Raw genomic sequence first — 14,197 nt, 5'->3', positions numbered from 1 at the left:
ATATGTCAGCCATGGCACTAATGCGTGCTCACCCATCTAGCCAAATGTAGTTTCACGTACCCACTTCTCCATAGACAAAAACGTGCCAAGTTCACCAACACATTGGCAAGTCCGGGCGGCATGTCAAACACAGCTGATCGAATTTTCATTACATCTCGCTCATGCTCAAGGGCAAAACAATTTGAAATCGTGCGTACTCGCACTGATTTCCCTCCTTGAGGGGCAAAGGGGAGTGTGGTAGCTGTCTATTATCTAACTGTGGTCTCAAATACAAAATCTGCCTCAGTGTCCTTCGCCTTCCTGACCTCCATGGTTTCAGTGTTGGCCGGGTCGATGTACGGCGCCTCGTGATAGTGGAGATGAGAATGTTGCGTTAGATCAGTGATGAAACACGCTATGGTGTGATGACTTGATACGCTAGATGGTAATTTTAAAACCTCGCGACTACAAATGGATCAGGTCTACAATGGAGAGGAATGATGAGTACGATCAGATGTGCCGACTCCGTTTCTTAATGGGACATACGCTAAGAAAGACAGCAAAAGTAGCTTGTGAAATATAAATATTTTTTTTTAACATACAGGAAACGAAGTCTTTATGTCCAGAAATATAGAGAAAATGTCATTTCCTCGATGAATATTATACTATATAGTAGGGCTGGAAACCTATTGCTAGTACGACCAATCCCCGGTGACTGATGTTCAAATAATAAATGGAATGCAATTATTCTCTTGATTCGTTTTATTTATATTGAACCATTTCTCGATAGATACATTTTTCCCATATCAGCATATGTTGTTTTTGGGTTTTTTGGGTTTTAAATCAAATACAAATAGTGCATTCACATATGATTTATATGTCTTCTGCTTAAATCCTGCAATCATTGTCTTTCCGTGAGAAACTCATTCTACATACCACGCTGCTCGGTTTTTATCTTTTTTTTTTGTTGTGTTAATTGCATCAACTTTGCTTATTCTAAATTACAAACTTGCTTACAAACATTCCTTAACATTTCTAACTCCTACTCGGCTACAATCATCAATCGTATCAATATCAATTTTTTTAAAATTTGTCAATTGTTTGCTTTATAAAAATCCTATGTTCGTATGAATTCTATTTATCGCAATATTATTTCACATTGTTTTTATACTCGTTATTTATTTATTTTTCTTGTTTTTTTCCTTGATATCTTACTCTTCTAAAATATTTGCGTAATCACTTTTTAGTATTCTATTTTCATTTTCTTGTCTTTTTTAAAAATTAGTTTGCCATTCGTTTGGTGCATTGATCACTAATTAATCACCGTCTGAGTAAGTACATTTAAATGTATTAATTGTTAATGACTAAAAATTGATTATATTTGAAATATACAATTAATACCTAAGTGTGGAAAATGACCCAAGTCTTCTAACTCAGAGAGAAATAAACATCGAAAAGTTGGCCAATAAAAATTATTTGATTCCTAGAAAATGAAATGTTTTGGGAAACGTTTCAGAATTTAAGTCTTATCCAGAAGTTTTTAAGGATAGCCTGAATCAAAAGTACTTCGAAGGGAATGCCTTGTGGCTAGCTCTTATGCCAATTGGGCGTTTAAGTGATGATGTGTTAAAATTTTTTTATTATTATTACTTTATTTTTATGGAATTCATAAACATTTACATTCAACGACTAAAGAGATTTAAAACTTCATGTTTAACAAAGAGCAATCGCAATGTCATGTAAGGTATTTGAGTGATTTAAATTTTAGAAATCGGATTTGTTTTTCGTGCAACGTACTTTGAGACAACGCCATTCTATGGCCAGTTTTCGTTTGTCCTGCCCCGCCCATTATCCCTAAACTCTTCAATTTCTGCATTCAGGTTTCTACTTCTTTGTTGTTCTTCGCCGTTTTTATATATCCCTATATAAATATAATTTCATGTATATATAACTTCTTTTTTTAAGATTTACAAATATATATTTTTCAATATGTTGAAATGTTAATAATAAATTTGAAACATTTTCTCGCGTGTATATATTTTGAAACGCTTTGTCATTTTTCCTTTAAGTTTTATATTTAAACTTCAAATACATCTAAATATTGCAGAGGAAAAACTTGTAAAATGTGGAATTCACTGAATTTTAAATGGGAAAGAAAGACGAGTCATGCAATATGGAATTTATTATTGTACATGGAAACAAATAAGTTCTATAGAAATTTTCTCATGAAACGGATTCAATACACTACAATCTATATTTAAATTTGCACATTGTTACTTTTATCTATAAGGGTAATAATACTAGAGAAGGTTCGTGGAAATGAAAGTAACAGGAAATTGAAAGTGTGTACTATACGATTTCAGGTGTCCATTTCCTTTCTTTCGCTTCGTTTTTCTACAAGTCAGAAGTGGTTTAATGAGATATATTGTGGCTTCAGTTTTACGGTTTCATCGAAATTAAGACGGAAAACTAACTAACTAACTGTAACTAATGCTACAATACTAAATACACAATGCTCAGACCCTACCTAACAAATTAAAAAAATAGAAACACAAACTAAATTGGAAATTAACATTAAAATTCAATTCTAGCTTAATCTTAATCGACACTTAAACGCATTGATTGTAAACTGTGTAGTTCATGAAAATGGAAAGTTCAATGCAGATGCTGCTATTGTGACCGAAAATATAAAGCTAGCACGACTTTAGGCATGCAAAACCTCTAAAATTAGCATATCGTGGCCAGGTAAACAAAGTTCACACTACAAAATCTAGAAGGGACTTTTTATAGAAATACCCTATTGAATCAATTTATAAAAATTATTTATAAAAAAAAATTATTGGCTTTTAATTAAATAGAAATGAACCAGCTCCAAATTAATTGCATGAAAGCAGTCTGTGTAGGCTTCAATTATGAAATGTTTTTAATGAAGGAAATGTCCTAGTGTTAATTAGAAAAACGCACACTATCAATAAAACTAACTTTCAAATTGTTATTGGTTGATTTTATGATCTCAAATATTGAGCAGGAATAGCTAGATTATAAATGAGGTTCTGCATCAAAGGTTATCTCCTCTTACAGACTATTGTCAAATAACTTTCAATTATTTCAATTTTTCATTTATATTCTGTAATTCTTTGAAACTTTTTCTGAAATTTATTGATAAGGAGAATATAAAATATCTACGAAATTCTAGTGGACTGCAGATCCACATCACAAAAATTTCACTAGCAAATAAGGCTGTGCACTGTGGGGTTAGCGTAATTTATACAATGGGCATCAAAATTAAATCTTGAAGATTATTGACCATGTTGCAAATGAATTGCTACTGCAAATTAATGGTGATAAATCTAAAATCATGACCTTATTATCTACGTAGATGTCAATGCGGTTGATCACCAGAATTTAATTAATTCCTGAGTTTTAGTTAGAAAAATGATAAGAAAATTTTTCAACACGCTATAAAAGATAAATTTAACTAATTATGATTTATTAAATATAAATCAAAATATGTAAATTTCAATGAACCAATAATTTCAAAAAAGTTTCCAAAAATATCAGAACTAGTATAACAACTTCGGTTAATTTTTCATGGACAGGAAAACCAGGTTAACGGCTGATTTTCACTGCGTGTTTCATTCTATGCATGCTATATTTTTAATGGATTCAAGTGACTTTGACATGAAAAAGAGTCCATAAGTACTCAGAGTACTCAGAGAGGAAATTAATAGACTACAGGAAGATTAAAAAATCATAAAAGGAAATTGTAAGATAGGAACCCTGCGTAAAAGAATTCAATGGTTCGATGGCAAGTGCTAACTAGCACTGAAGGATACTGAATTATCTACAGCAACTAAGCAAATAAAGTATCTTAGAGCCAAGAAACACAAGAATATAAATGACGATCTTTTTGCAGCAGAATTCAACAAATCTATGTAAAAAGCTACTAAACATGATCCATTCAAAAGTGACAGAAATCATAGAGGTGTCTGTTTTACCAACCACCTTCTAAAAAATTAAGGTTGGCACATCTTCGGGTACTTGTAGAATTACTAAGAGTATGAAGTACCATTGTGACATCGAAGTTTCATGACAATTGGCACAAAAGCCTTCTGTGAAAATTTCGCGGGGATATATTTGCTTTATATGAGTTATAAGATTCTATCAGAAATTATCGCAAAGGGGACTGGAATATTTCGGCAAATAGCAGGGAGAATTTCAAGATTTTAGCGAGAAAAATTAACGATTGACCGGACTTGTCGGTGGAGTAATAATCTGAGAACTATTGATAGACCGATCTGTCTTGCATAATATACCATCTAAACTATTCAGGCTTATCGGAATGATAATAAGCTAATCAACTGTTCAAGCAAAGTGGCAGAACCCCTTACCAAGTTTATTTGGAACAGGGTCCAGATAAAACAAGACGATGGGCCTGCTCTAATATAAGTTAAAATAACTGCGGAACACATTCCCTGAAACAGTAAGAAGAGAGTTAAACGGAATTGTGCTGAACAAGGTCCAAAGTAAATGTTGAAAAAGTCTCGGTAAAGCTAGACTAGACGGTGAAACATTTCACTTGTTTAGTTCAGTTTAAACTAAATGGAAACGGATGAGGTTAAGACAAAGCGACAAACAAGTCAGGAAACTGGAAGCTGGACCCTTCGGACAAAAAGAGATAGAAAGGTCATCCTTTTGTGAGAAACCCTGAGTGTTCGACAGTTCCACTTGTACGCTTGTACATTTTGTCAAGAACCATTTGCAAACATAACCAATGAAATTGACAATTCTGAATTGCTATAATTTGATTACTAATGCCAGGATTTTGAGGAACTTTCCAATGTTATGATCCTATTGTTTACGCTACTGCTACCGGTGTTTCTGGGAAGAACGCAAGTGGGGTTTAGCGGTAACTTTAAAAAAAGTGGTAATATCATATCCTATAATTAAGTTGTGGATATAGTGGGGGTTAAAGGTTTGAAGATTTAGCACTGCAATTTTCTACAAATACCTGGGTAATGCACCCACTTACGTATCTACAACGAAATTCTACTCTCATCTCAAAGCAGGTTACCCTTAGCCAATGTAAAGCATTGGTTGAGAGGGGTTGAATAGCGAGTTTCTGCGCCTTAAAACAGTGATGAGCAAACTGACTTTCTAGGTTGGGGGCTGGGCAATAGACAGATAATCTGTCCACAGTATACTATTGTCATGGAGCCCGAAATTCGGTTTCGGATCGGGTCGGAAAAAGATAGGTGGTTTGACGGTCCAGTGAAGACTCTCAAGCGCACACTGTTTTCAAAGGTACCCAGGAGAATTTTACCCGCAACATCACAGACTTGAAACCAATCAACGATGAATTGATGTGGTTCGAATGGTTTGGCTTACCAACTTATGGAGTAAAGCAAAAACCGGAAAAGAGCAGGTTCATCGTAGGATTACTGGGGGCCAGACTATGACCCCGACACAACTAAAGAGAACGAAACCATGCTGACAGACTCCACATTAAGGCAAGACGATGGGATGGGCCCAACATTATTTACCATTGCTCTGGAGTGCATAATCGAAAAGATTTCAGTGGAACTAAATAGGACACTAGATAGATGCCTATGGCGATGATATCAATATTGTTTCACGATTGAAAGAGAGTCCTGGTGAAGTTTCATGAAGTAGCGAAGTGAGTTGGCCTCAAAGCTTAGGCCTAGTGAGGGTGGATGGCGAATGAGGCACAATAGTGAGTTGTACATATTATATGACGAACCAGAATTCACCATCCATATTAAGATTTAAAACTGTGGGCAGACCATATAATATATAGCGTATTGACGACAGAAAAATTTCAGAGGGTTAATCAACGACAAGCTGGCCGGAAAACGACCGACAGATGGGAAGAATCAGTAAAAAACGCAAGCTGCCCGCTGATCGCACTCTCCTTATCAGCATTAATGGGCAGAGCATCGGAGGGATCGATCAATTTGTATATCTAGGAAGGGTGGTTTCTGCCGACAATGGCATCGAACTGGATGTTGCCCGGCGAATTAACAGCGCTAGATCGCTGCCCTGACTAAAATCTGGAAATGCAGTTATCTCAACAAAAAATCCAGCTGAGACTGTTCTGTGGTAGTGTTTCTCTTTGTTACTATATGGGAGTAGCACATAGAAAGTGAACTCCACTGTTACTCCAAAGCTTCACGCCTTGGTCAACAACTGCCTGTATCGTATCATCGGAGTACGCTGGCCTGACACTATCCCGAAAGAAGAACTTGATCGGTGCACAGGCCTGGCACTCGTACGCACTGTGACCGGAAGGAGGAAGTGATAGTGGATAGGGTACATATTAAGCAGAGGCGAGAATTACATTGTGGACTATGCCATGCAGTGGAAGCCACTCTCTCAAGATGGCCGATGACTGGGTCGCCTCAAGGGCACTTGACGCAGAAAAGTAACGGACGGGTGCGAGCATCTCGGGAAGTCGTGTCGTGAGCTGTGGTTGATGCACAATATACCCCACCAAGTGTAAATGGCGACCATATATATATATATATATAAATTTTCTCGGTTGGATAGTTTCCGATAATGTATCCTGTCGGATTATAAGTTTGCATTTTTCTATCCCTTATTCCCCTATTTTGAAATGGTGGTCGCAACTGGTTGCGGAAGCATTAATTGAGACGTTTCGCATGATACTACCAAGAAGACTATATACAGAAGGTACAAATCGAGTTTCTAGGCAGTACGGAAAACCATTGCATGTACGCGTGTTAACTACAAGGTACCTAATTGGTAAGTGACGCCTAGAAGTTTTTCACATGCAAGTAACTGAAGAACGTCGTGCGCAATGTTTTTCTTCTAATATACAAATTCAAGCAATGTGTAGTCTTCTTGGATAACCCATACGCATACACGTGTGAGGAACGGTGGTCAACGGTAAACAAAATACAATATGGAATTGCATCTTTTATATGGGGATGTCACTACGCACATCAAAATTTGTAAGTTTTAAAAGGCAGGCAGACAAAGGGAAACTAGAAGGCAAACGGCTGCTTGGAACGCCTCTGAACGAATGGAAGGGATTGATGGGCAACGCGATTCACATGCTAAATAAAAAGAAAAATTGTCATCAACATAGGATGAAAAATTTCCGCAGAAATCGGGAATGTAGTTAATTCTTCCACGAGGCTAATTTTCCCAAGCGGATAACTAGAAAAGTTCTATAGATGCGAATAAAATTAGGTATAAAGCTAAATTTCGCAAAGGCTCACGTCAACCGGGTTGATGCTGAATATGCTATGGAGCATATTATTTGGAAACGACTGTCTGATCGAATGGCAAAGATCTCACAAAAAACAATATGAACGAGGCTACATTATGGTGTGGGGGTGCTTTTCTTGGGATGGTATTATTTTCTTCATAAGTGGTAAAATAATGGAAATAGAGTAGAAGGCCATTAAAGAAAACAAAATGCTTCCATATTCTGAAGAGAACATGCGAATCATACTTCAAAGCTGGCGAAAAAAATGTTTGAAGGCAAACAACTGAACCTGCTAAATTGGTTAAGTCAGTCCCCAGATATTTCAAATATACTTTTGAATGCAGAACCATTCCATTTGTACGAGGCTGTAATGTGTGTACATATATGGATTTCAGTGTTTTGGGTTGCAGTAAATTTACATAGAAGAAAAAACTTTGAGCTACTGTAACTTTGCCAGTGATTGTACGAATTAAGCCAAATTTGGAGGTATCATGCTCCATACTATAGTTTATATTTGTATAGGTACAGTATAATTTTTTAAAATTATAATTTAATACTGAAACAAAGAAAAACAAGTCGGGAAACCGTCAGCTGGACGCTTCAGGTACGAAAGGTTTTGTGTACTTCTGAATACGTAGAACGTAATATATGCATGTATTATATGAGAATATCCACTTTCGGTTGGTATTGACATTCATAGTCTTGAATTTGCAAAGAAGCAATGACTTTGAGGTATTATAACTTTGTTAATAATAGTGCGATTTCCACCAAACTAGTACTATGCTCTATATTATAGCCTACATCACTGCAAAATTTCGTGGTGCTACGATAAATTTAAGGGGGGTTTTGCAGGCAATTACTGAAAATTAAAGTAATATACCAGTATTAATTTTATTTGAAGGGATATCGGTATGGAAGGTATTTCGGAGCCTACCCACCATATAGTGACAGCCTCTTGATTTTTTTCTGATTTTTCGGTTGGGCAGTTTCTGAGAATGGCCCCGTTAAATGAATGATTACTTCCCACCGTCCGAATTCCCCACCTTTCCAACAAATATCAAAACTAAACCCGGCTTCGAAAACTACTAACCGAGACCATTAATTTGATACCCCACCTGACTATACTTGATGAAAAAAAATGGACTCCCTCCTTTTGCACGTATGAATTTTCGAATAAAATTGGTACATTTTTTTTGTTTGGCTCTCCTTGCAGATTCAATAAATAATTGTTAATAATATAAATATAAATTCAATAATATTCACACTTTTGTATTATGGAAGCCACAAATTCTACTATAAAACACTTCAACAAACGATGCTTTTCCTTATTCCAGTTTTGTGACGTTTAGAATGATTTTGCTCTATAAAATGAATTGGAATTATTTTGTTTCCACTAGATTTATTTTAGCAAGTTAAATTACTTCGATAATCCTCTGTTAATATCAGTAAAATTTATTAAGTTTATATTTTCATTCGTTTGTTCTTTGTTCACAATATCCTTCTTGTTTTATATTTACGATTACAATTTAGTTAATAGTAATATTATTCTTAGTTTTATTTTTGTTTCTGTAAAGATTTGTACTTTTACAAGTAGATTTTTGTCTTGTTTCAATCCATAATTTTATATTATCTGTTTTCACTATTTTGTGTTTGTAAGATATAGTAATTTACAAAAAAATATCTTGTAATTTGTTGCTTTTCTTGTTTTATTGTTGTGTAACAAATTGTTGAGTAGTTTTTGTTTTTGTAGCTTTGTTTGAATCGGTCTATTTACGAAAGAAATGGAAATATTGTTAAAAGTGTATTTTTTCTTAAATTTAATGCCATTTACTTTTTTTCACTGATAATTGCATGTATCAACATCGTCGTGATAAAACCGAGTAATTAAAAGCTTCTTACTATTTAAATTCTCTCTTAATATTAAATATATTTGCATCTGTATATGTTTTCCAAAATAAGAAAAATTCTTGAACGGTATTGTTACAGCGTTTGTATATTTGTTTGGTAATGAATTTATTTGTATTTATTCATTATTATATTTTGTAGTTTTTTGCCTGGAGGCTTGTAGAAAAATAATGCAAATTTGTATATTTTGGAATGGTTTTGACTTGACAGAGATAAGCTACTCGATTTTCATAGTTGCACAAACCAATGTGCAACCTACTTTCTTGTGTTTTTCATCAAGAACATAATAAAAAACTTATCCCTCACTTGGAAAAAATTATCTTATTTTTTGTTTTGTTTCATACCCTCTTTCCTATTCCCCTTATCATATATGAACGAAACACGAAATTCAATGTAAGATAAATAATTCGGAACCAAATTATAAAAATATTTAACAAATTCATTACATAAAACTAAAATTCTCATATACCAAGATCACAGTGATCGCGTTACAGTAAAAGATGGACTTCTATCTAAGCGATTTCATTGGCATTCATACACAAAATGCGTTTGTAAACTATTATTGCTTCCATAGAACACTATTTTTTTTATTTTTAGTACAAAAACTCGTCTTTCATCACAGCAAAATGACCTTCGCTCAAATAAAAGCCCAGATATCTTTTGAAAACGACCAATTCAATCACATTTTCAGAAAAACTTACAAAATAATTCAAAAATTAATTTGAAAACTAAAAATATTCAGGCCCGAATTAGAAACCAAAAACAGATTCCAAATTAACTGAGAAGGTGATTATCGGAGTTTAAATTTTGGATATTTTGTTTCTAAACTAAATCACTAGAAAAATATTCCAAACATTTTGATTTATTTATACGCACTAATATTAGAGGAATTTTGATAAAAAAATAATTATATAAAAATATTAAATCCTTTCTTTTTCTCTTTCTCTCTCTCTTTCTTCCTCTCTGTCTCTCTCAATTTATCTTCTCACACATTCTTCTGTTTTATAAAAAAATTGCTTTTCCATGTTTCACATCATTCTTTCATTAAAATTTAAAAATTTTGGAAAAATTTGGTTGAAATAAATTTAAATATTTGTTTTTTTTTTATTTCGCGCGTTTTTGTAGGACTGATTTCTTTTGCTGTTGTTTCCGGAAAAAATTGAACTTTAAGCAGAACTTTCGATAGACTTTGTAAGATTCTTCATGGCTTGGTTTCTTTTCGAAACAAAAGCAATTTTTCAAAATGGCGTAGCCACTTTAAAAATTTATTTTTGAATCGAAAGAAATTTCGCCTAGCGAGCCTGTTGTTTCAAGGCTGCAATTAGAAGAATGTTCTTCAAAATCTACCAAAAGTCCTTATACGAACCTCAGGAAGCGTGTAATGAAACCGACTGGCCATTGCTTCCTGTCTGCGCTGAAACCTCGGACTTGACCCGTCGGGCAATATGCGAACGAGTGTGTTTCCGTAAGTGATCCTTACGATAGAAACCTGCGAATATGAAAATGGTATGTTATAGTAATAATTTTTTTCCTTATTTTCTGTTTTTCGATATTTTGATTGAAACACTAATATTACACGTAATTATATACATTTGAAAAAAAGGAATTCTCGAGAAATGTTAAACATCGGTATCTCCGCTAATATACAGAATATATTATTATTATTATTCTGTTAAGGGAAAGTCGCAATGCGTCCTTGAAGAACTATTGTGCCCCTTTTACTGGTTATAGTGTACCTATTGATCATAGTATCTCAAGCAGGCCTGTAACCGTTAGGAACTTTAGTATGTTCCCAACTTCCAGATCTTTCAGCTTTGCATCTGATATTAAGTGTTCTCCCAGATGTCTCGACCTACTTTGCACAAGTGCCGGACACAGAATATAAGGTAAACAAGTAAAATCTGTGACCACTAGTATGTAGGGAGAAAGAACTGCAAATTTGTATAAAGTTGAAAAGATTTTGGGGAAATAGGGATACTTTTTGAAAAATTTACAAGACTCAAACTTCAATCGTAAGTATGGACCTATCTTAGCAAAAGATTTGCACTAGGACTGAAGCAAAATAACTAACGAAAGATTCAAGCATAACAGCTATTTCTGGTGTAGACCTTCTCCTTTTGTTAGGATATGCTTCGACGTCGTACATACAACGATAGTATTCCTGTAGGCTCGAATAGGAGGGTGACTTGTTCGACTCCGGCTGTCGAATGATAGTTGAGGTAAGTATAATCAACTCTAATCGTTTCTAGATCAAAGTATAATCCATGCTTCTGCCTTTTCCGTTACTGGGTGCTTAGGCAGAACGGTTCAAGACATCACTCAAGAATATGAGGCAACAAAACATGGCAGCCCACAAAGAGGACACTTTCAATTGAATAAAATCAAGACTGTTCATTATCATTGCGTTATTTTCTCTTTATTTTTGATTCGCAATATTTGATAGAATTATCGTGGCCAAAGGGTAGTACAGGTTCCAGGGCAAAAGCGTGGGTTGGTGCCCACAACAGAGCATAAAATATGGGAAACATCAACAGTTCTGCTACCAAATTTTATCTCTACTTCCACGTGCCAATCGCTGGGAATTCTTTGGTAACAACAAATGTAGCCAGAGAAGGATGAAGGCGAATCTTCCGTGCTAAAAATGGTACAAGCTACCTCAACTTTCAGGTCGAGAGTTGGGTAGGACTGACAATTCAACCCCGAAAAACCACCTGTTATGAAGTCATAGAACGAACCTCGGACACGATTGGCAATAGACTTATGCATTGTGTGGTCTCGCTACAGACCTATCAGTAACTTTATGCAGTCGAAAATAAGTGGTGTATATGTACAACTGTTAAGTCCCACCTAGTCTTACAATGTCTGAACTTGAGAATCTTCTTTTCGACCCTAGGATACAAAGACATCTCAACGCTTAGGACTTCGGTCTGCAGATTTTCATACAAGTGTGGTTAGACCAATCTGCTACAGTAGGCGCTTTCTCGGAAAGAACTCTCCATGTGACATAATACTCTGCCACGCGTGCTTGTCTAGGAGCAGTGGATGACCCAACTATTGTTGGAGTAATGGTCCATCAGTTTGCTATTAAGTCATATGAACAGCTCAGAGTGCGGTTGGTAGGATCGATCGAGAGAAAATTGAGAACGTCTATAGGGAGCCCGTAGAAACGTCAAGCTGATCATCTGGTTGTGTGTGTGTGTGTATGGTGGGGGAGAAGCTACAGCTTCTGAGCACTCAGGCAGTGTTGGCCCATTGTAATCGCCACCCCCGTCTAACGGAATATTCCGGATTCGTTAACGTATCGCAGGATTTCCGTTAGTGGATGTCATCCTACCCGTCGTAATTGGAGAACATCGGCACCAAAGATCTGACGCCTGATGCGTCCATAGGCGGGGCATTCACATAGGAAATGCTCCGTGGATTCCGCTTCCTCATTACAGGAGGGACACGTATCATCTTCGGTAATTCCTATTCTGAACATATGCCCAGCTAGTGAATTATGGCCTGTCAGAATGCCCACAATACACCTGCAGGTCCTCCTGCATTCCGACAGGATAAACTTTGTGGTACGTATGTTGGGTTCTGGCAGGAAAAGTTTGGTGTGTCGAGCAGCATTTAGGCTCTGCCACCTGTCATTATGGGAAACTTGTTCCCAGTTTTTGAAAACAGATTTAGCCAATGCTACTGATACTCCAATTGCTGACTCCGGTCCCTGCATAGGGGAGATTGACCCCTCTTTCGCTAAAGCGTCCGAGATTTCATTTCCCCTTATGCCACAGTGACCAGGTACCCAGAGTAGTTCCACCGTATTGAATCTAGACATAGAGTTCAAACGGTTTCTGCATTCCTGAACTGATCATCTAGCGGGGCAAGAGGGAATGTGGGGAAGCTCCTATAGAGTCGTTATGGGGGGATATCCGACGAGATATTTTCTGCGTCATGGAAATATCCGAAGCTGGTACTGCTACCTCAGGTTGTTAAACCTTCAAGTAAGCCATTCTCCTACAGACTCATGTCTTCTAGGAACTAGAGTGAAAGCACTCAAAACGGCTAATCTACAATAAATTGCTCCTGATTATTGAGAGTCAAGGAGGCCGTTCAGATCAACAGTATGGTTTCCGTAAAGCCTGACTAATTTAGTTTTTGGCTTGGCTGAAAGTGCAATTCACGGAAAGAATTCTACCAGTAAATATTGGATGTGAGAAATGAATTCAGTTCGGTCAATTGGAGCCTAATACGAAAATCCTCATTGATTGTTGTTGTCTTTATTACGCTGTTGTTTTAGCAGCAAGAAGGTATGACACTGATGACGGGCTCCAGCAGTACGCACAAGCCTCGATACTCCGTGCGGTCCATCGTCCTAGAACATCATATACAACGGTGTACTTAACCATATGGGTCTGAGGAAGGCACGATGGTCTGTTACGCCGATTACTTAGCACTTGTTGTAATTTTAAAGCATCTGGAAGACGCTGAGTTATACTCATGTCAAGTAATCAGTTCTACTGAGACTTGGTTGGAAAGCTTGGGATTGATGCTCGCATAGGAAAAACTTGAAGCAGTTCTTATCACCAAGCTCCGTAAGTGGAATTATGCTCGCATTAAAATTGAAATCACTGCAAAATCTGTCATCAAATACTTGGGAGCCATCAGTTAAAAGCAACGCGTGCAATTTGCTTATGATAAAGAATCCACGGCAAGTGTGGCTCGGACGATGTGGGGTGCTACATTATATTTGTAGACTATTTATAGCCAGGGCGGTGAGTTCCATCATTGCAATCCCAGTTTGGGGAAAAGCAGTACCGATTGCATTTACTCATAAACTGAGTGCAGTCTATAGAGGACGGAACTGGGCATGCATTCTGCCTTCAGGATCGTCTCAGATGATGCAGTGTTCGTTTATTTGGGAATAATGGCGATTGACGGCGATGAGGTAACGAATATATATAATGTGAATAGGTGTGTGCAGGCGAAGAAGTACCGCCACTGAAAGGGAGAGATCTATAAGTAGATGATAAAAGCATTGGGAACATTCAGTAAAAGATCGCTGGGCACGCAGGC

General features: G+C 36.4%; 1 protein-coding gene across 2 annotated transcripts in view; it reads right to left on the bottom strand.

Moving 5' to 3' along the window:
• Nucleotides 1-718: 718 nt before the first annotated feature.
• The window catches only part of LOC119659941 (zinc finger protein 567), a 39,393-nt gene continuing 25,914 nt past the window's right edge, over nt 719-14,197 (bottom strand). Inside the window, exons 5-6 of one of the 2 annotated variants that reach the window (XM_038068281.1) lie at nt 10,503-10,625; nt 719-1,900 (exon numbers count right to left, since the gene is read on the bottom strand). In XM_038068281.1, the coding sequence (XP_037924209.1) occupies nt 10,504-10,625 (122 nt within the window). In that variant the 3' untranslated portion in view covers nt 719-1,900; nt 10,503. Of the gene's footprint in view, nt 1,901-8,137; nt 10,626-14,197 lie in introns of those variants that run through there. The other variant, XM_038068282.1, reaches the window with a different exon arrangement.

This window comes from Hermetia illucens, chromosome 6, assembly GCF_905115235.1.
Source record: "Hermetia illucens chromosome 6, iHerIll2.2.curated.20191125, whole genome shotgun sequence".
Lineage (NCBI taxonomy): Eukaryota > Metazoa > Arthropoda > Insecta > Diptera > Stratiomyidae > Hermetia > Hermetia illucens.
Note: the sequence above shows the minus strand (reverse complement) of the source record. Positions and strands in the feature narration are given on the sequence as shown.